Source organism: Eriocheir sinensis, unplaced genomic scaffold (genome assembly GCF_024679095.1).
Source record: "Eriocheir sinensis breed Jianghai 21 unplaced genomic scaffold, ASM2467909v1 Scaffold1358, whole genome shotgun sequence".
NCBI lineage: Eukaryota > Metazoa > Arthropoda > Malacostraca > Decapoda > Varunidae > Eriocheir > Eriocheir sinensis.
In genome coordinates, this window is record NW_026110693.1 from 23405 (window position 1) to 47092 (window position 23688).

Sequence of the window (23688 nt, forward strand, 5' to 3'; positions counted from 1 at the left end):
GCGCGTGTGCACACACACACACATACACACAGATTTTTAACTCTATATCCAGACACGTGCTTTTGTTCCTGCCATATACATATAAAATATCTGGCATTTGGCAATAGGAACACAGACAATAAATTCCTTTTTTTCAGCATTTATGTTGTATGAATTTTTGGTTGAATTTTGTTTTTTTCCCCTTAACGGTACTGTGTTTTATAAGGCAGAAGGTATAGGCCCATTTTTACAATGACTCACAGGCATGCATGTCAGCAAGAAGCACTGCAGTGACGAGACACAACACATCAAACATGCGACCTAGAAATCAATATCCAATTTTTCAACCACCACCAACAAAGGGAAAATAAGGTCAAGCTCAATGGCGTCGTTAGCCTTGGGCTTCTGGGGCTTGAGCCCCGAATGTTTTGACTCTAGCCCCGAACCTTTTTTCACCCCCGGGCCCCGTGCCCCCGTTCCTCCAAAAAATAATAAATAAATATTATCCACTGTTTGAACGGAGTTGATGTTATTGATGTAGTTCATACTAAAGATTACATATTGAAGCCACATACTAGCAGTTTGAGTAGTTTGTAGTTTACTGTGCAATCTGGGAGTGTAGCTGTATGTGTTTATCTTAGGTGCATGGTGGTGAACGCAAAAACGTCCCCCCCCCACATTTTTTTTTTCGCTCACTGTTAACTTCAGCCCCTGATGTTTTTCTCTTAGCCCCGAATGTTTTTGAACCCTAGGAACGCCCCTGGTCAAGCTTAAGAATTTTTGCACAGGAAAAGATGATCTGCACTGTGCCAATGACTTTCATGACAACCCAAATCACAATACTAAACTTACTCTTGTTATCTTGGTGATTTCAGACTCATTCAGCTACAGTCATTAGTTTCTTATCCGTATGTAGAATACATGCATGATAGAAATTTCTATTTGTAATTACAGTGACAAGACAGCCAACATAATCTCATTCATAACCCAGTTAAAAAAAAAAAAAAATATATATATATAAATATATATATATATATATATATATATATATATATATATATATATATATATATATATATATATATATATTTGTGTAGGTGGGAAGCAACCCTTCTTTCATACATGTTTTGTTAAAAATACTGCCATAATGACAGTTAACCCATTCCTTATTAGCTTTTCATATACATTGAGCATCTTCAGGCTGTTATGTGTAAAAGAGTAAAATTAAAAACGTAAAAGTATAAAATGTAAAAGTATAAAATGTAAAAGTATAAAATCTTAAAAGTATAAGATTTTATACCTCTGCATTTTATACTTTTACATTTTATACTTTGATTTTACATTTTATACTCTTACATTTTATACTTTTACGTTTATAATTTTACTCGTTTACACATAACAGCCTGAAGATGCTCAATGTTGAGCGAAACGCGTCGCTATATGAAGAGTACAGCCTAGGACAACTCATATACTTGATAAAAACCTAGTGATAAGATATGAAAAAGCTAATAAGGAATGGGTTAACTGTCATGTTATAGTAGGATATCAATGTATTATTATTATTAGTATTATTATTATTTAGTATCACCACGAATTAGGCATACAATTGTCAATGGAAAAAACCCACGACAGATAGATCACGCCACCTTATAGGAATGTCATCCGTCAGTGTTTACCGTCTCAGTTTGTATACAAAGCATTTCATCAAGCTTGAAAGTCACCTTGACATACGTGACCCGTAACCCGTTGATAAGTGGTACCCTCCGGGCAGATGACTGATACATAGAAGGACTGAGGGAAATAGAAATAATGCAGACCCTGAAAGTTCTTATGGAAAACAGGCGTTGGTGGTAGCTGCTTGTAAGGGCACAGAGAAAGAGCTTCAGACGCGTTCACGCGGGTGAGGGCGATCTCGCATACCCCTCCCCGAACTGGTAGGAAGGCAAAGAGAGACACAGAGCAATAGAATCGCCTGAAGACCGTCTCCTTGCAATATTGCAAGAGTGAGTAGCTACCCGTTGAATACAGAGCGAAATCCTTCGCGATTAGAACAAGAGACGGGGACGTGTCCAGGGCTAACACACTGTCCTTTGGTGAAAAAGGGAAAGGGACAATTTCGTGTGCCTCAAACACGTCCGCCGTCTGAAATGGAACATGAATGATTATGGCATTGGGGGTGAGGCTGGACTCAATCAAGGGGTAAAAATATTGACTCATGTCTGGGTTGAATAAAGGTGTGAGGCTATAATTTTGATACCCGATATGGACAGTCGTTCTCAAATCGTGTAGAGGGAACAAGGCAGGTGTGACTCTACCGTGCGCTGCATCAACCATGTTGCTAATAACCTGCTGATTTGCCGTTGCGACAAAGTTAATGACGTTTTCCAATACATGCAAGGCCTGATCTAGGAAGAGAAACTGATTCACCTGGTCGATCTGCTTGACAACTATGTTGATAACTTCTACCATCTTATTTGTTTGCTCTAACAGTTCCTCAATGTGAGTATGCAACCGCGCAAGTTTTCTACATTTGGCGTTGATCACCCTGCGATTTCGGGCAGCAAAGGAAAGTACATGAGCGTAGTGGTCCCGCAAATCGCGCACGTCCTCGTCGGTTGCCGTACCGAAGAGGAACTTTGAGGCGGACCCAACGATGTTGAGCAACCCCCTCTTTACCCGAGAGTGAAATGAGTGAAAACTATAATTCATGTCTACCTCATCAACTTTTCCCCGTAAGAACAGAATCCTATCCTCCAGTAGTTGAAAAAGATTCAGAGAGTTGGTACTAGAAGGTGCCTTTGATTCCCTAATCTTTGTAGCCCGTATGGCGTCCGCCATGCCGAGTAGTTTTTCTGAGACTATCCTGATTGTGTCAGTGGTGTTGGTCAAGGAAGTATATGGATATTTTAGGAGGAGCACATCTTCTATGAGGAAAACCTCTCCTATGTGTGCCGTGAGGGCGCCAGGCTTCAGGTGGATGGGTGTCGTTGCAAGCAGGGAGCCGAGGGACAACGAGATGATAAAAAAACGCAACATCATGATCTGAAAGTGGTGGGAATGAAGTATTTAAACCCGTGGTCTCAAGTAAGGGCCAGGGTTGACCATAGCGCCCGTGTCTCCACATAGAAGCAGCAAGAGAAGGATGGTGTGTCGTTTCTGTACCTTTGTATCGTTGTTGGTGTGCCGTTTGAAACACTGAACCATGGTGCGCGAAAACGATTGTTGTGTATGAGTGCTTGTTTGTGACTGATGCAGTTTTGCTATTTCTGTCCTCGAATGTGTTAGTGAGTGTAGTATAAGTGCTATATGTATAAATGTGGTGATCAGGAAGGCACTGTGTAAAGCGGAATAACGGTGGTCGTGTCTTACCTTCCGTGAGTGTGTTAGGTGCTGTTGTGTTTTCGGCAGTTTCTTAGTGTCATTGTGCCGGTTCGTGGGCTGGAACAGCCTCGTTCGGCACTTATGAGTAATGGCCATTATCAATTAAAATGTTAAGATAGTCAAATGAAATAAAAAGTAAAAAACTAGATTAAAAGTATTAAAAGTCTAAAACCAAATTAAAACAGTATGTACGTAAATAAAAAGTGTTTTGTGTGTGTATGTGTGTGTGTATTCACTTAGCTTATGATGGGATGGGTAAGGGAGGGCGACACGGCCACACCTCCTCCTCCCTCTAGTAATCTCTCCTCTATTCCCTTCACTCATCGTCAACTTCCCACGCTCAGTTATTTGTCCCAAGGAGGAAATTGAGGAGTAGGCAGTGATTTTATATGTAGAGGAAAGGAACTGTGATGTTTGCAGAATATGCTATAGCTGCGTGTTGCCTCAGTGCTCATCTCCGTCACGGAGGAAAGGAAGAAGACCCTAAATATATCAAAGCTGAGGCTAGTGAATGATAGATAGAAAGACAGGTAGAGAGATAGACAGAGAGAAAAAGAAAAGAAGATAGAGGAAAGGTGAGATAGGAGATTTGAGAAAATGAATGCAGAGGAAAGGAAAACAGAGAAAGAGGAGGCGAGAGGAAGAAAAGAAAAAATGAAGAATGGGAGAGAGAGAGAGAGAGAGAGAGAGAGAGAGAGAGAGAGAGAGAGAGAGAGAGAGAGAGAGAGAGAGAGAGAGAGAGAGGAATGTATAGCAGGTGAAATAAAGGGAAATACACACACACACACACACACACACACACACACACACACACACACACACACAGATGTTCGTTACGTATGCGATGATTTTTAATTTACTTCATTATTTAAGATATATTTCACCGGTAGTCAATTATATTTGTTTCTCTCTCCGCCGGTAAACATATAGAGGTCGGTGGTAGAGGAGGCAGAGGAGGGAAGGGAATAGGGGAGGGGAAGGATGGAGGATGGACAGTGAAATTAATGGTCAGTCTACGACACGCGGCGCCTCGCGTTATACAGCGCCAATAACTGATACTTTAAATATACGTCGGAAAGGGACGGGACGGGACGGGACGGGACGGGGCACGGCGGGCGGCGGCGGAGACGATAGCAGCGACGTGGGGAGCAAAATGGGCTTGAGGGACACGGATGGCACGGCGGGGAGGCATTTTTTTATAGTAAAGGAAGCAGCCTAAGAGCAAAACAAAAACAAACAAACGAGAGAGCCCGCTAGTTGAGAATACTTCACCATGAAAAATGTAAACTACATGATAAAGCGGGAAAAAATGCACACCTCGATAAATAGTAAAACCATAGCATAGCGGGGCAGTAATTGTTCGACTTCATTTTAAGGAGAGCAGAGTCTAGGTCATATTTTCAGACACTTTCGGTTCTTACACAACAAGTACTTCCAAAGGCCACAAAGGGGATTATTCGAGCTCTCATCGGCGCGCCAGCTCACCCAATTCACCCCACTGCATTTACTGTTTTTTGGACACTTTTGACGCTTAACTAATACGAAAGGACATCAATAACTAACCATTTTAACAAGAACTATTAATTAATCTTGTTATTAGGGTGCGGGAGGCAGCGTTTGGCTTAGAAATCGATAAATATAATAGACTAGGGGCGGAAAACTGGCACCACTAGCTCTCACGAGTGTTATTTTCTCATGTTGACGGTGCAGAAGCCTTGGCAAACTGCGTACCGCCAGGCTCATGAAACTGCCCGTGGAAATACTAACACAACAACCTCCACGGAAGCCTTATCAAATGTGTGTGTGTGTTTCTATGCCCCGAAGTGTTTGAGAATATGGTACTTAATTAACATTGCGAGAAAAATAAGTATACCATCTCCATGTAAAGTTTATCGCACGGTAGAGAAAATAATAGATCTCAGGATAGCGGAAAAGAAAATCCCTCTCAGGAGAGGAGGAGAGAAAAAAACTACAACATTAGATTAAGCGGAAATGAGCGTAACAAGAAAGCGTTCTCGTTTGTTTTATTTTGTTTCCGTGTAATTGTTTTATTTTTGTTCCTAGTTTAGTATTTTTTTGTGGAGTGTTCCTCAGCGTTTTTGTTGTTTTGTTTCGAGTTTTCCTATGTGTTGTTGCCGTTTTTTTTGCTGTTGTTGATGTTAATGTTGTTGTAGTAGTAGATGTTTTTGCTCGGGTTACATTGTTTACAGGAATGTGTGAATAGATGAATTAAGGTCCACAAGAAATTAATATCAAACAAAGGCGATGAATATTTTACTACGATATATGAGCGACGGTAGCACGGAGTCTTATTTAAATAACAAGATCAAATGCAAGAAAAGAGGAAAAAATGCGACACTGACTATTAACCAATGATCACTTCTCCGGCCTTAAGAAATGCTGCGTCGCTCCCGTTAGGAATCACTGCGAAGATTTCGTTTTTCTTATGAATTGGAAAATGAAAAAAAATACATCCCTCCGTTAATAAGTTCACCGTTGAATTATTAGGAAGTATAGTGTATTTAAAAGGTATTTACCGTATTAGTTTTGTTATTAGAGAAACATGCAATGATAAAAATGTTTGCGATAGTAATAGTAATAACAACAATAATAATAATAATAATAATAATAATAATAATAATAATAATAATAATAATAATAATAATAATAATAATAATAATATAATGATAATAATAATAATAATAATAGTAATAATAATAATAATAATAATAATAATAATAGTATAATGATAATAATAATAAAAATAATAATAATTATAATAATAATAATAATAATAATAATAATAATAATAATAATAATAATAACAATAATAATAATAATAATAATAATAATAATAATAATAATAATAATAATAATAATAATAATAATAATAATAATAATAATAATAATAATAATAATAATAATAATAATAATAATAATAATAATAATAATAATAATAATAATAATAATAATAATAATAATAATAATAATAATAATAATAATAATAATAATATAATGATAATAATAATAATAATAATAATAATAATAATAATAATAATAATAATAATAACAGCGACAATAGTAATAATAGAATAACAGAAAAGGACAAATGTAAACGATGAATAAAGTTAATATATAAAATGTACAAACAAATTTGAAACGCACGACAATACTCCATTTATTTTAGCTATTCGAGAGAGAGAGAGAGAGAGACTGATTTTCTGACGGAGCAAATGGACGACCTGCTGACTCGCCATCGCTGCAGGCATGTCCTAATCGTGGGCGACTTAAACCAGCACATGGAAGGAGCCGCCTACGAGAATCTCCTGACGGTGCAGAGTCTGACAGATCATGTCACCTTCCCGACCCATGAGCGAGGCGGGACGCTGGACCCCATTATCTTGGACCTGGGAGAGGGCAGGGTCACGTGCCAACAGCTTGGGCCGGTAGGCAGCTCTGACCACCACGCCATCCTGACCCGAGCAGACGTGGGCGTGGCGCGGGATGAGGCCACTTCCCACACTATTTGGCTGTGGGACAGAGCTGACTGGCCCTCCCTTAAAAGAGACCTGCAGCAGACAGACTGGCACACCCTTCTGTCTGGGCGAGTTGAGCCCATGGCGAAGGCCTTTACTGAACGTCTCAAAGCTCTCCAACGAGAGCACATTCCACACCTCCAGTACACCTCCAAGCCCACCGATCAGCCCTGGTTTAGTTACCGCTGCCGCCTTGCTGCAGAAAGAAAATATTCTGCGTGGCTCCGCTACAAAAGGAGCCCAACCCGCCGCAACAAAGCCCTGCATCGAGCAGCGTGCAAAAATATGGTGGCCACCAGTAAATGGGCGAAACGGAGGTGGGAAAGAGACCTCCGCGCCAAGCTGTGCGGGCCAGGGGTGGGCAGCAAGACCTGGTGGACCATTGTTAAGGAAAAGCAAGGCAGCAGCCACCAAGAAACAATCCCTCCCCTCACCAAGCAGGACGGCACCACAGCCACCAGCAGCAGGGAGAAGGCAGAGCTCCTGGCTGACCTTTTCTCTGCCAAGATGTCCGTCGCCGACCCCACCAGACCTCCACCACAACTGCCACAGGAATGCAACCAGACCCTGACAGAGGTTGCGGTACACCGGGAGCAAGTGGAGCGCCTTCTAAGAGCGGTGGACGTCAGGAAGGCCACTGGTCCTGACAACGTTAGCCCACATGTGCTGCGTCACTGCTCCAGTGAGCTGGCAGGACCCCTCTCGGAGGTGTTCGGGGCCTGTGTCCGGGAGAACACCTGGCCCTCTATATGGAAGGAGGTTCGCGTGGTGCCGGTTCACAAAAAGCGGGCCAGATCTGACCCTGCCAACTACAGGCCTATCTCCCTCCTGTCTGTAGTTGGAAAAATCTTCGAGAGAGTAGTGGTGGAGGCCATCACCCGCCACTTCGAGAACAACGCCCTCATCACTGACCAGCAGTTTGGGTTCAGATCTGGCCGCTCCACTTCAGACCTCCTGCTGCTCCTCTCCAGGGATTGGCAGGACTCACTAGACACCGACCTGGATACCATTGTCGTCGCTCTCGACATCGCGGGTGCTTTTGACCGGGTATGGCACGCGGGCTTGCTGGAGAAGCTTCGTGCCAAAGGCATCCAAGGACACCTGCTGATGCTGATGAGCGACTACCTTCAAGGAAGAAGCCTACACGTCGTCGTCGGCGGCCAGCAGTCCAAGGACCTCCCAGTGGGTGCCTCAGTCCCTCAGGGATCTGTGCTGGGACCTGTCCTCTGGAATCTGTACATCGACGACCTTCTCAGGAGTCTGCCAGCAGTCTCTGCATACGCTGACGACTGCACGCTCTCCCTCTCCTACCCTCGCCAGCAAGCGGTTGCTGAGGTCAACCAGCAACTACGCTTGATACGGGAGTGGGGGGAGCGCTGGCAGGTGAACTTTGCTCCTGAGAAGACTCAGGCGATGGTGATCTCTCGGTCCCCGGCAGCCACACAAGCTGTCGAAGGAAGGGTGATGTTTGGCTCCGTCACCCTCCCGCTCCAGGAATACGTCAGGATCCTCGGAGTGGACTTGGACCGAGAGCTGAGCTTCGACCACCACCTGAAACACGTCGCCCACCAAATCTCCCTACGTGTCTCTGCCCTTCGTAGAGTGGCTAATTTCCTCTACAAGCGAGGAATTATGCTCCTCTACAAGGCCCAGGTAAGATCCTACCTGGAGTACGGGGCTCTGACCTGGATGTCCAGCGTTGCCACACACCTGCAGAGACTGGACAAGGTGGAGCGACGGGTGCAGCGACTGTTACAGGAGAACAACCCCCAGCCGCCCCCTCAGGATATTATACATCTAGACACTCTGGAGAACCGCCGGGACGTCGCTGCGCTGGTGGTGTTCCACAAGGCCCAGGTACAAGGAGTACCACACCTGGCGAGACTGAGGTTCCCCCCGCGAGAGGCTGTGAGAGATACGAGAACGGTACTCTCCAGCCACGAGCAGGTCGGGGTGCCGAGGTCACGCGCCAGCCAGCACCAACGGACCTTCACCTCCAGGGTGTCCCGCCTGTGGAACACATTCACTGCAGCAGGGCCAACAGTGAGGGAAATGTCCACCCAGCAGGTAAAAGTGGCTGCTCACAGGTAGCTAAGAACATGCCCCACACCACTAGTGATGCTAAATACACAGTGAACAAGTGTAAAGGGCTTTTGAAATAATGCACGAGAAAAAGTGACATTTTAAGCCCTGAAAAGTACACAGTGAAACATATGCTACTCGAACGATCGCATAAAGTGTCGTCGGTGAAATACAAATATGTTGTGTACAATAGATTCGTCAGTTTAAGTAAAAGAGAGAGAGAGAGAGAGAGAGAGAGAGAGAGAGAGAGAGAGAGAGAGAGAGAAAAACACCCATACCTATCCTTCTCTCCTTCACCACGCTACAAATTCTTGGCCGTTCTTCAACACTCCCTTCATTGCACGTTCGTTCTCATATTCGTCCCACAACGTTCGTCGTTACTTTATCGTCTCCTAATCCTCCTCCTCCTACATTTTCCTGCCTACTTTTTTCTCCTTTTACTTCTATACCTTCTTTTTTTCCTTAATTTACACCCGTTTTTGTTACGTTTGTTTATTAATTAATCTTCTTTGATATTTTGTTTTCTTCTATTTTATTTGTCGCATGTTTTTCTGATTTACTTTTACCCTTTTTTATATGAATTTTCGTGTGTATTATTTTTGTTATTCACAGCTTTTCACTCTAGTATAGCGAGATTTAGTGGTTCCTTTTACCTGCTGAGTGACTGTTCAGGTGTAGACGGCAGGTAAAGGGACGCCCAGGTATTAGTAACCAATCAAAATAACAATATGAGAGGATGGGGAAGTACTAGAAATCGATGGCGGACTAATATTTCACTACGGCCATGATTGTCTGTACACACACACACACACACACACACACACACACACACACACACACACACACACACACACACACACACACACACACACACACATAACTCATGGAATAGGCGACTTGTTGAAGCTTATTTAAAAGTGTTGATGATGGTATGATTAGTTAGATGTCATGTCTGTTGTTGATAGCAAATACCTGATAATCATATGAGGAATTAACAGACGTAAATAGGCTCATAGTTACGTTCATCATTTGACAAAAAAAATGTAGATAAAAAGTAAAATTCATCAAATATCAGGCAGTTGGTAATAATAAATACCTGGTGATTATAAAGAATGAAAGAATATAAATAGCCCATTAGTTAAGTACGTTTAATATTTGATTTTTTTTAAGGTTCAGCTTATGGCACCACTTGACTTTATTGGTGGGACCTGATGATCAACCCCAGCCCGTCATGGCGCAGGTAAGTGTTTATAGTGGCGCCATCTTGCTTGGGTCATGCTGACACCCGTAGCTCACCTTTGATCCTCTCTTATTAGAGAGGTAGAATCTACAGTTCGGGTTGAATGGTGGTCTTCATTATAGCATGTGGGTAGTCTCAGGCCACTCGGCGGTGACTGAAAAATTCCAGCATATGGTGGCGGGCGGGACGCGATCCTGAGTCGTTCTATTCGCGGCTCTGGAACGCTAACCACTCAGTTTTTTTTTTTTTTTTTACGTGTATGCCTAAGGCGCCGGTAGGCTCTCTTTAGGGGCCTGGATGGTAGTCGGCCCCACCTCGTCATGGCGCAGGCAAATGTTTATAGTGGCGCCATCTTCTCTTGGCTCATGCTGCCACCGGGAACTCCTTCTTGATTCACTTGGACGGTTTCTAGAGTCCGGGTTAATGGGTGGTCTTCAGGAGAGCACGTGGGTAGTTTTAGGCCACTCGGCGGTGACTGAAAAATCCGAGGTGGTAGCTTGAGGATTCGAACTCGCGTAGTCCATAACGCGGTGAATGTGAGCCCAGCACGCTACCACTCAGCCACCGCCTACCCATTATAATTATATAAGTATAGGACGTATCTTATTAACAGGTTAGTAGTACAAATAAGACAAATAAATTGTCTCACGTTGATATAATGTAGTTTGAGACGGTAACTGAGTGGATAGCGTGACGGAGCCGCGTCCAGGATGATGCGGGTTCGCGCCCCACCCAGTGCCACAAACTGGGATTTTTCAGTCACCGCCGAGTGGCCTAAGACTACCTGCATGCTGTCCAGAAGACCACTATCAACCGGACTCTAGATTCTAGGATCAAAGATGAGCTCTGGGAGGGCAGCATGAGCCAATGCAAGATGGCGTCAATATAAAATTTTGCCTGCGCCACAACGGGCTGAGGCCGACCACCAGGCCCTACCATGAAAGTCTATCGGCGCCATGGGCAAAAACGTAAAAAAAAAAAAGGGTAATAAGACACAGAATGTAGATAAATAAATATGAGTGAAATAAGTTCAAGTAAATGAGAGAAAGTGACGTAACATCAGAAAGGTCTTGAATAATATCAAAATAATGAAAAAGAACTGTCCTAAATGATTACATAAGGTAAGGGAAAAAAGTGTTGATATGTAAACAGCGATACAGTAAATGTTTAAACAAGGAAAAAAAAAATAGATGTTGAAACCGTAGGGTTGGAAGATATCCATATGGTTTGTAGGTGTTGGGAAGGTTGGCAAGGTATGCGAAAAGTGTTGATATGAAAGTAGCAAGAAAGTAAAAGAATGTATAGATACATGTAGTGGAAACAGTTGAAAGACAAGAAAGAATATGTCGTAGCCTTGAGGGAACAACTTCACTCCTTAGTAAAAATGTATAGATACATGTAGTGGAAATAGTTGAAAGAAAAGAAAGAATATGTCGTAGCCTTGAGGGAACAACTTGACTCCTTAGTAAAACCTTCGTCCGTTGGGTCTTGTGTCTCCTTAATACCGGCGGCGGCGCGGGAAGAGGCAGGAGAAGGCTTTGCGAACTCGCCGGGCGAAGGTTTCCCTCCTCGCCGCTTCGTCCCGCTGGCCCGTGAACTTGTTGACCGTCTTGATGATCTTCTTGAGCGAGGGTCGTCGTGCGGGGTTTGCGGCCATGGCGGCCTCGGCCAGCACGTCCAGGGCGGGGTAGTACCTGTGGCAGGTGTCCAGGATGTTGCTGAGGACGTAGCCGAGGGAGAAGACGTCCCCGGCGCGTGAGCAGCGGCCGCCGCCCAGCAGCTCCGGGGCCAGCCAGGGCGTGCGCCGCGTGCTCGCGCCCACAAAGCCAACCCTCGTGCCCAGCCTCTGCGCCGCGCCATAGTCGATGAGCGACACTTGCAGGCGGCCGTCGGTGCCCCGGCACACTGCCACGTTGTTCTCCTTGATGTCGTTGTGGGCGTAGCCGTGGGCGTGGAGCTGCTTCACGCCAAGGGCGAGGGCCACGAAAGCAGCCAGCCTGTCGGTCTCGCGGCGAGCGAGGTGGGGCAGGTCGCAGAAGGTGTTGTGGCCGCGGAAGGTGGTGAGCATGGCGGGGAAGCCGAGGCTGGTGCCCAAGGCCTTGGGTGCCCCCGCCGCGCCGTCCAGGTCCAGCAGAACGTCAAACTCCTGATGGAACATGGCAGCGAGGCGGCGGTCCCTGGCCAGCTTGAGGCAGCACAGGTCGCCCTCCACCTCCACCAGGTACACCGTGCACGTGGCGCCGCGCCCCAGCATCTGCTTGTGCTCGGACACCAGCGTGTTGATGCGCTCCTGCGTCAGCTTCACGAGGCGGGTGCTGTGTGGGAAAGACATGGCGCGTTGTGTCCATGACTATATAGGTGTCGCGATCCAGCACCTAACCTCGGTTGGCGGCGCGGCAACCTGGGTTGGTGTGCGGAGACTGGAGTTGACATTGCATAGGCCGCAACTCAGAGCTGGACGACACACACACACACACACACACACACACACACACACACAAATCATCCTTTTCATGCACGGACGACTGGAAAAGTAAGGGTCGCGCTCCCTTAATGGCTCGTGAAAGAGTTTACTCATCACGTATCAAACGTATACCTGAATAAATACCAGACGACGCGAGACACACACACATTGCAAAACACTTTGAGGGAGTAAACTGGGAAGCCTTAGTGTTAAATGAAACCCATAACCGTGTACTGGAATCCGATCTCCATGAGAACCCTCTAGAAATAACCAACAATTATTTAGTTACAGTATTAATGGAAGGACAGGGGCGGCATATACCTCAGCGAACACTTAGGAGAGAAAACAGTGATTTTAAGTAGGCTAAAATACGATACTTTTAAGATAATAAAAAAATATTTATGTGTCCAGCCACACACACACACACACACACACCCTTTACAAATGAGAGAGAGAGAGAGAGAGAGAGAGAGAGAGAGAGAGAGAGAGAGAGAGAGAGAGAGAGAGAGATTTTTTATTATTATTAAAAACAATACTTTTAAAATAACTATCATACGCTTCGTCGGCTCCGAGAAACGCAGCAAAAAAACAGCTAAAAACTTTTCAAACGCACGCCATTATTCCGTTACCGGGAAATGAAGCCAATGTCTTCTTAGCCGCACCTGTTGTGTCTTTGATCCGTACGACCATTTTCAAAGGCCAAAAAGGAGATCAATCGGGTTCTAATGAGTGTTCATGGCATAGAAGAAGGGTCACACTGCCACCAGGGTCATGAAACTCCAACTGGAAATGCCAACAAGCCTACGAAAGCCTTGTCCAATATGTGTGGTTGGGGGCCGACATGTTTGATAATACCGCCCCTTGTCTCGCTCCGTCCCTTCCCTTCTGGAAGTGTTGATCCTGAGCCCCGTTGTGTTAATTAAGGCAGTGTGACCTGCTTTGCTGCCTATCTTACTAGTGTTGAATTCTTGGCATTACACACTCCAGTTGACCCAATTAAAAACTACCAGAGGGATGGGTCCGCCTTCTCGTTGACATATTTCTTCGTTGTCCTTTTTTCATAGTAAAGGAAGCAGCTCAAGGGCTAAAACTAAATGAGAAAAAAGTCCGTTAATCACTGCCCCTATGAGAGGGAGTAACTATAGATGAGTGGCCAAAACAGAGGTCAATATCGGGTGGAGCGCTGTCTCAATACTCACCTCTTGGAAATTATTAAAAAGCAAGTGAATTACTTTAGATTTCATGAATTATTTCAAGAACGTTGGTCTGCATTTCTTCGTCCTCCTAATTGAAAACAGTAAAAATATATTCGTAGTTACTTTAGATTTCAAGAATTTTACATTAATTTCAAGAGCGTCGATTTACATTTATTGGATCTTCTACTTGAAAATTATTAAAAGATACATGTCTGGATATACTTTAGATTACATGCACTTGTATTTTCATTTGAAGAACTCCGATATGTATTCCTTCATTCTCCTCTTTGAAAAGAATGAAAAGACAACTCTATTTTAAGTGAGTTCAATAAATTATACTAATAACATTTTGCTCCAGTCATACCACTTCTGATTTTTCACATTTTGGCAGATCGCGTATACTCTTCCAGTGTCGCTTGATCTGCCATTGATTATATTTATCAGCCCCATTCAGACAGTCCCATCTCAGTCACTTAATTTGCATGTTAATCAGTAATGGCTGTGTCCTCATTCTCAGTAGCCCTATTTGCAGGGAGCTGATGCATAGCATGTGTTTGTTTGAGTATATTGTAGAGATGGATAGACAGGCAAACAGGCACAGAGGCAGACAGACAAACTGGTTGATTGATAGATAGTTAGGCAGATAGAAAAACAGATGCAAAGAGTTTATATAAAGACAAATATTCAGTCATTTTTCCGAACATGCGTATCTTAGGGCTCAAGGCATTCTTATCCATAGGTAGTTATCACTTCGAATTGGTTGTCTCTTTGTTAGATAAAGACAAATGTTCAGGTATTTTATAGGATATATCTTTGGGCTCAAGGCATTCTTATCCATAGGTGAATGTCACTTTAAATAAGTTCTCTTTTTGGCTAATTAGATTCAAATTACTTTTCTTTTTGAATCTGAAATTTAATGTTTTTTTTTCTCTCTTTTCAGATGAGTTGCAGCAGAGTGGCTTGGAGGCCGTGTTTGGGAGCAGGCAGGGTAAGTGTGAGTGACCTTCACATTCTTTGTCATTGTTGGTTTTTGTTATTCACAATGTGTGCGTGCATGGACCGGCAAACTTCAATGGACGAACGCTGAAGTGTGTTGTTCTGTGTCTGTCCAGCCTCATCGTTTTTGGTCTTTTTCATTTCATAATGCTTTTCCTGTATTAGAATGGCGCTGCATGGTAACATTTTTTCCTATACCTACCCCGTTGAAGTAGTAATATTGTGGTTTATCGTATTTTCTGAGCATTTTCGTAACGCTAAATCAAACCAGAACACATCTTTTATGTTTTGGTCTTTTTCATCTATAATGCTTTTCCTTTGTATTAAAATGGCGCTGACTGTTAACTTTTTCTCTACACTTACCGCGTCGAAGTAGTAATTTGTACTTCATCTCATTTTCTGAACCTTTTTCGTAACGCAAAATAAAAACAGCGCTTCACGTTCGTTTTGGTCTTTTCCATCTATAATGCTTTTTCTTTGTGTTAAAGTGACCCTGAATGTTTACTTCTTCTACACCTACCGCGTCAGGAAGTAGTAATATTGCGGTTTGTCTTTTTTTTCTGAACATTTTTTTTACAGCAGAGGAGTCAGTTCAGGGGCTTAAAAAAAGGAAACAAATGTGAAAAAAAAGCCCGCTACTCACTGCTCCTAAAATGAGTTAGAGGAGTGCCCGAAAGAAAGGTCAATTTCGGGAGGAGAGGTGTCCTGATACCCTCCTCTTGTAAGAGTTCAAGTTGTAGGCAGGAGGAAATACAGATGAGGGAAGATTGTTCCAGAGTTTACCAGCATGAGGGATGAAAGAGTGAAGATGCTGGTTAACTTTTGCATAAGGGATTTGTACAGTTAAGGGATGAGTTTGAGTAGAAAGTCGTGTGTGGCGAGGCCGCGGGAGGGGGGGGGGGAGGCATGCAGTTAGCAAGTTCAGAAGAGCAGTCACAATTAAAATATCGATAGAAGACAGAAACAGGGACAACATGGTGGCGAAATTTAGGAGATAGAAGACTGTCAGTAAGAGGAGGAGAGCTGATGAGACGAAGAGCCTTGCAGTCATAGTGTTAGTCTTCCCCATTCCCTACTCGTCCCCATCCCCATACGCGGGACTGGGGTATGGACAAGCCGCCCCGTCACCTTCCCATTCCCGGGACAGATATGAGGGACCAAGCCGCAGGTCATAATAATGTTGGCAGAACTTTCAAACCACTAATTACCGAAAACGAAATAAATAATGCATTTTTTACACACCATTATATTCATATACATTATATAATCATAAAACAAAACAATAGCGTTGTTGATCTACAAGTACATAACAAGTACGCGTTTAAGTTAATTTATGAGACAGGTTGGTATCCATGACTCGTCACACACACCCGGGCAGCCATGGGGCAGCCACACCGGAGTTGCCAGGTCGTGTAATTGGTGGCATTTTTGTCTTAAATCAAGGTGGTGGCCAAGAAATGGTATTTTTTATGGTATATGCTAAGTATTCCCATAATAATGCCATATTTAGTCATCAATCTGCCATCTTTTGCCATTCTTGGGGACAATTATAAATGAATTTTCAGGAATAACTTTACGTTTACAATCAAATGGAAACACCACAAACTTTACAAACTAAAAAAATATATATTAACTTTAGCAAAGTTAGCGATATAATATCAGTCATAAAAATATTCTGATACTTTTCAATATATGTCCTTCTATAATAACAAATAGAACACTATTTACTCATGAAATATACGAAGGAAAAGCCGAAGATGTCCTGCACCCTACCCCGCAGAGTCAACACTTTCCCACCCCATCCGCACCCTCACGGAGTAGCGTAAATCAACCCCAACTACATGGGGACGCTTTACACTACGGTCTATGGCAACGGGTAAGGGATGGGGATGGGATGGGAATGGGGAAGTCTAACACTATGGCCGTTAGACTCCACTCTGTCCAAGAGAGCTGTGTGAGTGGAGCCCCCCTACACCTGAGATGCATACTCCATACGAGGGCGGACAAGGCCCCTGTATATGGATAGCAGCTGTGCGGGGGAGAAGATCTGGCGGAGACGGTACTGAACGCCCAGCCTCGAGGAAGCTGATTTGGTAAGAGATGAGATATGAAGTTTCCAGTTGAGATTTTGAGTTAAGGATAGACCAAGGATGTTTAATGTTGAAGAAGGTGATAGCTAAGGCAAAGCAAAGGTTTCACCGAAATAGCTAAGAGTGGATGACCAATAGTCAGTTAGGAAGGCAAGGCTATCACCAGTAGAACGCCCCTTGCGGAACCCATTCTGGCGATCAGATAGAAGGTCAGAAGTGGAAAGGTGCTTTTGAATCTTCCAGTTAAGTATTGGTTCAAAATCTTTAAATAAACAAGAAAGCAAAGCCATAGGACTGTAGTTTGAGGGATTGGAACATTCACCCTTCTTAGGCACAGGCTGTATGAAGGTTTACTTCCAGCAGGAAGGAAAGGTTGATACTGATAGGCAGAGGCGAAAGAGTTTGACCAGGCAGGGTGTCAGCACGGAAGCACAGTTTTTAAGGACAATAGGAGGCACTCCATCAGGTCCATGACCCTTCTTAGGATTGAGGCCAGAGAGGGCATAGAAAACATCATTCCTAAGAATCTTAATAACAGACTTAAAGGAGTGAGAGGGAGGATGAGTAGGAGGAATATGCCCAGAATCGTCCAGAGTGGAGTTTTTAGAGAAAATCTGAGAGAAGAGTTCAGCCTTAGAGATAGATGAGACGGCGGTGCTGCCGTCAGGACTAAGGAGAGGAGGAAAAGATGAAGAAATGAAGTTGGAGATGTTTTGGGTAGATGTCAGAAGTTACAGGAAGAATTAGAAAACGCTAAATCATACTGGAGCGCGTCACGTCTGTCTGGAGAGCCTTGTATTTACCAGTATGGCTCCCGTAAACGACTCCGCCCCCGGAACTTCCCTAACTGGATTTTGGTTATTATCTCTAAACGTCTTTGGAATCTCTTTGATGGTGCGTCGGATACAGCAGCGAGTCTACCTTAAAGGGTTAGTGCGGGAGCTTCATTCGAGTGTATTGCTTGATAACAGTGTATGTTTTTGTCTATATATGTATTCCTTTTCTCTTCTTTAGTTCTTCCTTGCGAGACTTTGATTCTTTCCCTACAAGTCTCAAGTTGTGTAGCAAGGACTAGGCTCAGTACTCTCAGCCGCCTCCGCCTCCCACGTCAACTGTTTCCAAAGGCCGAAAAGGAGATTGATCAGGTTTCATGAGTGCCTGTACAGAAGGCTCAAGCTACCACCAGGGTCATAAACGTACCTGCAGAAATGCCCAAAACTCCTACGAAAGCTTTGGTGAATGTGTGTGTGTGTGTGTGTGTGTGTGTGTGTGTGTGTGTGTGTGTGTGTGTGTGTGTGTGTGTGTGTGTGTCCTTGGTCGCCGATATGTTTAAGTATTGTTTTTTTCACCATTATGGTACAAGAGTCAGACCACCACCAAGGTCATAAAAGTACCTCGGGAAAGGCCCAAAAACTCCAACAAAAGCCTTGTCAAATGTGTATGTATGCTTGGGTACCGAAATGTTTAAGAATGTGACCCAATGTATTGACTAGTATACTTTAATTAAACCATTTATTTAATTATATTCACTTAACTTTCGCGTACATAAGTACAAAGTCGGTAACCAGTCGAGCTATGGATGTCCCCACTCACAGAATACTTGTTCTACATCTTGTGAATTAATTTGCCTTTGTGTGTGTGTGTGTGTGTGTGTGTGTGTGTGTGTGTGTGTGTGTGTGTGTGTGTGTGTGTGATTCACCTTTTGGTCTGCTGCGGGTCTCTTTCGAGACAGCCAGCCTTTCCCCTACGGAAGAGCACAGAGCTCGTAGTACCGATCTTTGGGTAGGACAGAGACCACTCACACAGCACACCGCGACAACGAGGTCATAACTCCTTGCCTGACGTCGCGTACCTACTAAGTGCTAGGTGAACAGGGGCTACACGTGGAGGAAGATAAACCCAACTTATCTTCACCCGGCCTTGGAATTGAAGCCCGGTCCTTCTGGTTGTGAGCCAGACGCTCTACCCTGTGTGTGTGTGTGTGTGTGTGTGTGTGTGTGTGTGTGTAGAATTGGAAATTCAGTATAATTTGAGGGGATAACAACATTCCTGCGAGTTAAGGAGATATCTGAGGCTCCGAGACGTCAACAGCAAGGAAGGAGTTAACTAGACAAATAGACCCTTCATGTTTGATGACGATGATGATGATGACGATGATGATGTTGATGATGCGATAATAGATCTCTTACTAAGGCAGGTGTCACACTGGGCGGTTTTGCCTCGCGGTACCACGCGGCAGCCGCCCAACACCGCAGCATGCTGCGGCAGAACCACCCTGCCGCGCTGCCGCTGCCCACCGCGATTGAGGACACAACACACAGTTTAATGCACGTGGTCACACAAGGCGGTTCCGCCGCGTGGTCGACCACCATGTTTGACGTTGATTTGTTAGTTCAATTAGTGTAATTGTCAATCTTTCCTCGGCAGATATTGCCCTCCTGAACTGTGTTTTGTTTGGAGATGTGAGGCCTTAGAACTAGCAGCAATTTATCAAATGAAACCTTGGCCATTCGGTAATTCAAAACATAAGAACGTAAGAGTCTGCAAGAGGCCGGTAGGCCTGTACAAGGCAGCTCCTTTGAACCTAAGCTCCCGTGAATCTAACCCCACCTGATATCACTGTCCATGAATTTATCTAATCTATTTTTTTTTTTTAATGCGACAGTTGTATTGGCACTCATCACATGACTGCTCAGCCTGTTCCTCTCATCTACCACTTTAAGTAAACAAATTTTTGTATATGTCCCTGTTGAATCTGAATCTATCCAGTTTATACCCATTACTACGTGTTCTACCCGGTTCTCTTACCAACAGAACCTTATTAATATCCCCTTTATTAAAGCCCTTCATCCATTTATAAACCTCGATCACGCACCCTTCGCCTTTCAAGAGAATGCAAGCTTAACTGTTTCAGTCTTTCCTTGTATGGCAAGTCTCGTAACCCTTGAATCATCATAGTCATCCTTCTCTGCATTGAGTCTAACATTTTGATATCCATTCTATAGTAAGGTGACCATAACTGAACAGCATAATCAAGATGAGGTCTAACTAATGATACATATAATTTGAGGAAGACTTCAGCGCTTCTGTTGCTTACCCTCCTTGAAATAAAACCCAGTACCCTGTTTGCTCGATTTCTAGCTTGAATGCATTGTACCTTTGGACCAAGATCAGAGCTCACTAACACCCCCTATTCTCATAAAACTTCTCAAACTTTTCACTTGTTTCCCTCTCAGCATGAAATGGGTGAATACAATTTCTTAGACATGTGGACTCTTTAACCCGGTAGCAGCGGGGATCATGTTTCTTAATGGTCCCCCCAAGCGATAAAAAAGAGAAAAATTCACCCCTCACACAAACCATTTCATAATATATATCCAAGCATTTGTGATCAGATTATGTATCATCTATTTTGGGGGGTTTATATCATGGCACAAATTTGGCCCGTCGCTGCTACCGGGTTAAGTAATTCCTCTGCCTCATGGACACAAACAACCTTGAAGTTAGCGCTGCCGCACGGCGAAACCGCCCAGTGTGACATGGTCAATGTCATTATAAGGAATGTCAGGACACGAGCATCGGGGGGTGGGAGTATGAGGGAGTGATGGGAGTTATAGCTGTGACGTATACTGGGGTAGCGATGACAGAAATGGATGAAGTAATGCTTGATCAGAGACTACAATAAAATGTCAACTTTTAACGTTTATATAGTTCTTACATTATTTTTTTGTTACCACACTCAATGTAATGTTATAGGTTGTTTTTTTTATTGTGAAGACTTGGTAATAGGCTAATTTTCATGACGATCAAGAATCGATCGATTTAAAAATTCGTTTATGAAAAGTTAGATTGTAAAACTGGTTCAACGATAGAGTTATATGGTTTCCTTGCTCTCCATATGTGTTTCATAATTCAGTAAACATGAGGATAAGGTAGGACATCTACTACTACAATAGTTATAGTTATAAAACTCTTTGGGCCCACTCATTTATTACAACCATAGGCGGCGGGGGAGGGTGGCTTTTAGACCTTCAGCCCCAGATCTTTCATCAAAAGCCCCAGATCTTTTTTTAAGGTTTTAAGGTGTTAAGATATTTTTTTACATAACTCATTATACAGTAAATTGATTCTAGTGTAGGACGTATCATAAATTAATATTGTCATTATACCAAAGTCCCTTATGTCTCCAGAAGTCACTATCTATGGGGATGTTTTAATTTTTTTTCTCAGGGGAGCATACACCCGAACCCCTCCCCTCCATCACCCGTCCCATACACGAATGAGACGCGTTCACCACGAATGCATAGAAACAAAGGTCATGTTCTGTGTGTGTATATATGTACGTAAGTGTTTTGGGGGATCATGTTGATTAATGTAGAGAGATTGGAAACGGTTACCAAATCAGGATTCTGTAAGGGATGAAACATATTGAGTTTCCATTAAAGATTCAAAGTAATTGGCGAAACGATTTTGGGGTTGCCAGAAATTTAAGGGAAGATGTGGTAGAATTTTATATGGTTGGAGAGAGAGAGAGAGAGAGAGAGAGAGAGAGAGAGAGAGAGAGAGAGAGAGAGAGAGCATAGCTCTTAAGCAAATGCATTGATCAAATTGTGATAAAGCAACAGATCCGTGTACACTTTGATATATAGTAAATGAAATAAGAGGTTGACCCCAACCAAATCTGGATGATAATTCGGTGTGCACCAAAAACAAAATGGCCGCCATGAAATACTGAAAAATATCTGTAGCAAGTTGCTACAGATATTTATATGGGAGGTGAGAAGGGAGCTGAAGCCCTCCAAACACCCTTCCCATGTCCTCACTAACCGTTTCCCTATTGTCTCACCAACACCAGAGAGTAGTTCAGCATGCTCTCTATAAACATCCTCTCCATCCACACCACACTACATTCACACAATATATATACATTTTCCCAAGATTCAAATTTCAAAATGGCGTACCTTCACCTTGCCAAGGAGTCCTCGCCCGGGGGGGGGGGGTCCACAAATTCCCCCAGGTGGTTCTCCCCTTCTGGCTGCCGACCCGAGAGGTGTCTTGATAACTCCTCGAACCTCTTTCTTCTCAATTTCTGCAACATTCGCGGTCTTCGTTCTAATTTTCATTCTGTGGAACACCATCTCTCTTCCTCTAAACCTCACCTTCTCTTCCTCACCGAAACACAGGTTTCTGAGGCTACTGACAGCAATCTCTACTCTGCTTCCTCCTACTATCTCTATCCTAAATTTCAATCCAAAGCTGGATGATGCGCCTACGTGCGCAACGACATCACTTGCTCTCGTGCCCACAACCTTGATTCTTCAGAATATTCCACCGTCTGGCTGAGACTTCATTGCCATTCTATTACTAAATACATTTATGCTGTTTATCTCTCACCTAACTCTACTGACTACGTGAAATTCTTTGACTACTTTAACACTTAAGTGAAGCACATATTAACCCACTCTCCCTTCGCTGAAATCTCCATCCTAGGAGATTTCAATGTTCACCACCAGCTTTGGCTTTCATCCTCTTTCACTGACCAGTCTGGTGATCAAGCCTACAACTTTGCTATCCTCAACGATCTAGAGCAGTTGGTCCAGCACCCTACACGTATTCCCGACCGTCTTGGAGACAGGCCCAACATTCTAGACCTCTTCCTTACCTCAAACCCTTCAGCTTACTCTGTCAAACTGTTCTCTCCGTTGGGTTCCTCCGATCACAACCTTATTTCTGTATTCTGTCCTATCATTTCTGTACACCCTCTGGACCCACCGAAGAGGCGATGCTTCTGGCATTTTGCTTCAGCTCGGTGGGACGACCTGAGGATGTACTTTTCCTAGTTCCCATGGAATGATTATTGCTTCCAGGAGCGAGACCCCGCTGTGTGTGCTCAGCGCATCGCAGAGGCGATTTTTTCTGGAATGGAGGCATACATTCCACGTACTTTCTCTACTCCTAACGCTAAAAAGTCCTGGTTTAATCACGCTTCTTCTAGTGCTGTCAATAATACAGAGGCAGCTCACAAAAGGTACCAGAGCCTTCGAACTAATGCTAACCATTAACTTTACATTTCTGCCCGGAATCGTGCCAAATCTATTCTCCGACAAACCAAAAACTCTTTCATGAATAGAAAATGCCAAAACCTTTTTTTCTCTACTCTGCATTACTCAACTTCTTTTAATAGAAGACCCACTCCACAGGAACTTAACGATTCAAGGCTGGAGGCAACAGAACGCTAAGCCTCAGACTTTACTATTATTTCCGATTGGGGCAAGAGGAACGTGGTGTCCTTCAACGCCTCAAAAACACAGTTTCTCAACCTATCCACTCGACACAATCTTCCAAACAACTATCCCCTATTCTTTGACAACACTCAGCTATCACCTTCTTCAACACTAAACATTCTCGGTCTATCCTGAACTCAGAATCTCAACTGGAAACTTTATATCTCATCTCTTACTAAATCAGCTTCCGCTAGGCTGGGCGTTCTGTACCGTCTCCGCCAGTTCTTCTCCCCCCCACAGTTACTATCAATTTACAGGAGCCTTGTCCGCCCTCGTATGGAGTATGCATCTCATGTGTGGGGGGCGTCCACTCACACAGCTCTCCTTGACAGAGTGGAGTCAAAGGCTCTTCGTCTCATCAACTCTCCTCCTCATACTGATAGTCTTCTACCTCTCAAATTCCGCCGCCATGTTGCCTCTCTTTCTATCTTCTGTCGATT

General features: G+C 43.7%; 1 protein-coding gene across 1 annotated transcript; it reads right to left on the reverse strand.

The window, feature by feature from the left end:
- Window positions 1-11716: 11716 nt before the first annotated feature.
- Window positions 11717-12550, reverse strand: LOC126989878 (dual specificity protein kinase pyk3-like). The gene has a single exon (XM_050848502.1). It carries the CDS (start codon window positions 12548-12550, stop codon window positions 11717-11719), a length of 834 nt encoding a protein of 277 aa, XP_050704459.1.
- Between the last annotated feature and the right edge of the window lie 11138 nt (window positions 12551-23688).